The sequence below is a fragment of the Typha latifolia genome, unplaced genomic scaffold, assembly GCF_019914945.1.
Source record: "Typha latifolia isolate L0001 unplaced genomic scaffold, TyphaL0001v2 contig_22, whole genome shotgun sequence".
NCBI classification, from domain to species: domain Eukaryota; kingdom Viridiplantae; phylum Streptophyta; class Magnoliopsida; order Poales; family Typhaceae; genus Typha; species Typha latifolia.
The window spans coordinates 23,184-26,303 of record NW_027330471.1 but is presented as its reverse complement, the minus strand read 5'-3'; the positions used below and the strand labels follow the sequence as shown (position 1 = coordinate 26,303).

The 3,120-nt window shown below is 37.0% G+C and overlaps 1 protein-coding gene across 1 annotated transcript; it reads right to left on the bottom strand.

Moving 5' to 3' along the window:
* Positions 1 to 311: 311 nt before the first annotated feature.
* LOC140802494 (uncharacterized) lies at positions 312 to 2,809 on the bottom strand. Its single transcript, XM_073158018.1, has 5 exons — positions 2,798 to 2,809; positions 2,476 to 2,570; positions 1,097 to 1,113; positions 494 to 553; positions 312 to 340 (listed from the first exon to the last, which is right to left on the bottom strand). Exons 2-5 carry the CDS (start codon positions 2,538 to 2,540, stop codon positions 312 to 314), a joined length of 171 nt encoding a protein of 56 aa, XP_073014119.1. The 5' UTR covers positions 2,541 to 2,570; positions 2,798 to 2,809.
* Between the last annotated feature and the right edge of the window lie 311 nt (positions 2,810 to 3,120).

Here is a 3,120-nt window from a genome sequence, read left to right as displayed (position 1 = left end):
TTCATAAGAAAGGGCATAAAACCTCTTGTCAAGACAAAGCACTTGTTGAGGAAGAGGACTAGAAGTTTTAGTTCTATTTTGTTCCTGAGAGAGGACATAGTCATCTTGTTGACATTATATCAAAACATGCCTCTTTTGATTTGATATCAGAATTTACATACACATGATGCATGACATCATCAGAGTGCTTCCTACCTTTACCTCCACTCACCTTATCATTTAGCATCTATAGCATTCTTTTTACCATGAAACCATCTATTAAAGTGCAGTTGACATGAGAAAAAGACCGTATGGCAAGGCAGGAAGAGTCTTCAGCTTTTGACAGAATCAGGCACCGATGCTGCATCACAGAAGAAATACCATCAAATTATAAAGAAATTAGAGAGGCCATTCAGGTAAAGAAAGACACTCTATTTTTCTGAACTGAAATTAACACAGACTAAGATACTTTAGCCATGAAAAAAATTTGAAAGATACATGAAGAATTGCTTACCTCTGCCTTTTGGGGTAATAACATGAACAAGATCATCCACTGTAACATTATTTCTTCCTTCTTCCTAGCATAAGCCCTGAGGAAATAACATTGTTCCAGAGAGTTGAGAATAACAGATGAAATAATGATGGGTTAAAGAAGGTTGGCACGCAAAATGGCATTAAAGAGAGTAAAATGTAGTATCGGGATATATGAATTGAAGATACAGCAAATATACTTTAGTCCAACAGATTGGATCCGTTCAGCAACTAGATGCATCATATCAAATCTCCCATCAACTTACATCTTGCATCAGGGTACAAGTAGGCAATCACATATTGCTCTTGTGAATCAGCATCATCTACCTCCCTACACTACATAAAATCACTGCCACAATAGTTCTAACAGCATTACTTGTGGCTTGCTTCTTCCAACAAGTGCAAATGTTAACTGGTGAGTATATCAGTTATCCATGAAAAAACACTCATTTAATTTTCAACATGTCATGCCAAATTCTATGTTTTCTTTTTATCCAAGTTCTATCTTCATTACTCCTCCAAAAATATCTTCAGGAAGCATTTTACATGAGAACTCAAAGACAGCAATGCAGGAGAAGATGCATACTCTTCTTAAAATGACACCTATTAGTTGGTGAGTCTTCCATGTGGAGAGCGCACAGTTTGGGATGTTGATGGACATACTCAACCAAAAGCAGCTTGATAGTTTAGTGGGAAGTCAAGAGCACGTTAATTAGCCAAATATATTGTCAAGTTCATGGAGCAAAACTAGATTATGTTCAAGAAAATGTTTCTATTGTTAATCTAAATGGGCCACTTTATTGGTTACATTAAGATTTCATTTTTTCATGAAGATATGATTAATTAACCCACGAAACAAGAGAGGATGCCAGTTACTCTGATGAAAACTCAAGGTTGCAAACATTTTTTTGCTCCTACAAGTCAGAGAAAACCATTTCCTAAATGGGTTAGTTTTCTGCATCTTGGGGAGCCTTCCCAGACCAAAAATGGCGACCTTGCAAAATGGAATCCTTTTATGAAGCATATACAAAGGTTTGTATTTAAGGTGGAAGAAGCCAAGTATCCAAATTGCAACATAAAAGAACTTGTGAGATCCAATGTCTCCACGAGCTTGGTCTGGTAGCTTTCCAAGGATGGTAAAATAATATGGTTTCCATCAATGTCAAGTTGATCATTCTGCATTTGTGGCAGGACACTATGTTCATGTTGTATATGTATACTAATCAGTAATTACTGGAAGTGAGGATGAAAAATAGAGATGTATAGTAACTGTGATGCAGAAATTCAAATATCTTACAATCATGAGACCAAAAAAACTCTATTTATTGGTAGTGCTGTTAGTTCATGCAAGAACCTAGGAGATCTACATGAGTAATTTGTTTCTTCGACCTAAAGGGTACTTCAGGATGAGGAACACTGTGTAGCCAAACAGACACCTTCAAATAGAAGGGTTCTTTGTTGCTAATTATGAAGGTTCATCAAGTGATATAATACCAACCAACTTAGAATAGTGCTACTTTATCTAAAGTCATATGCAATTATATAACTTCCTTTCTGAAGTCGAGCTCCCATTTCAATTTGAGTTGATCCATAGATTGGTTCATCAATGCAAATAGTAAATAAAGATTGGTTCATGGTACAAATTTTCAGCTTCAGTTGATTTCAGTTTTGACACCTAGAAAAAAAAATGAAACATTAGCACTGCAATGGATCATTTTCAGCTGATAATGGAGTGAAGCAAAGATCAAAATCAACAATTTTGCACGTTTTGGCGTCTCAATGAGTTTCTTCCCTAGTTTTTAATAAGCTTTAGCAGGTACTGTCCTCTCTCGGGAAAAACTTCAAACCATGTCTTAGATAATACTGAATTACTTATCAAATTGTTACACTGGATAAGTCAACGATACCATACCAACCAGTATTACAAGGACCATATAATAGGATGATCAATGATGGGGCTCATACCTGCAAAGGGCTTTCATTTCATCCCTCCAGCCGCATTCTATGAGTCTCTCCCTGAGGAGCTCCATCAATTTCTCCTTCTCCCCACTCTCGATCAACTTCAAAAACCAAAACCCAGTTCAGTAACAGCTACAAAAAGAACACCAAAGGTATCCAAGATCCCTCCTTTCCTCTTCTCCTCACATTCCCTTCGCACAAAACCCTATTTCGAGCAAAAACCCACTAGCTAAATCTCCTTGGTTTTCTACTGTCTTCCCTTTTCTTCTCTTCCCATAGGCTATCTATGGAAGATTCGGGCTCAGAAGAGAGGAAGAACTCAAATTACCTTGATGTTGATGATTTCGAAGAGAAGGCTCTTTTTCTCGGCTTCTTCGTCGGCATCAGGAGTCGGCGGCCGATTGATCGAAGCCCTCCTGGTTCAAATCCAAGATAACGAGAACAAGAATTAGAGGTAAAAGAACTCACAAATTCCGAGCTAAACAAAGAAATTTAGAGCAAAATTATACGAACATAAGTACGACCACAATTGAGGAAGAAAACACGAACATTGTAAAATTTCGTAGCAAAATTAGGAGAAAAAGAAACCGAATTGAGAACCAAAACCAATAAAAAAAGGAGAGAAAATGAAACAAAATTTGCTCACATCGC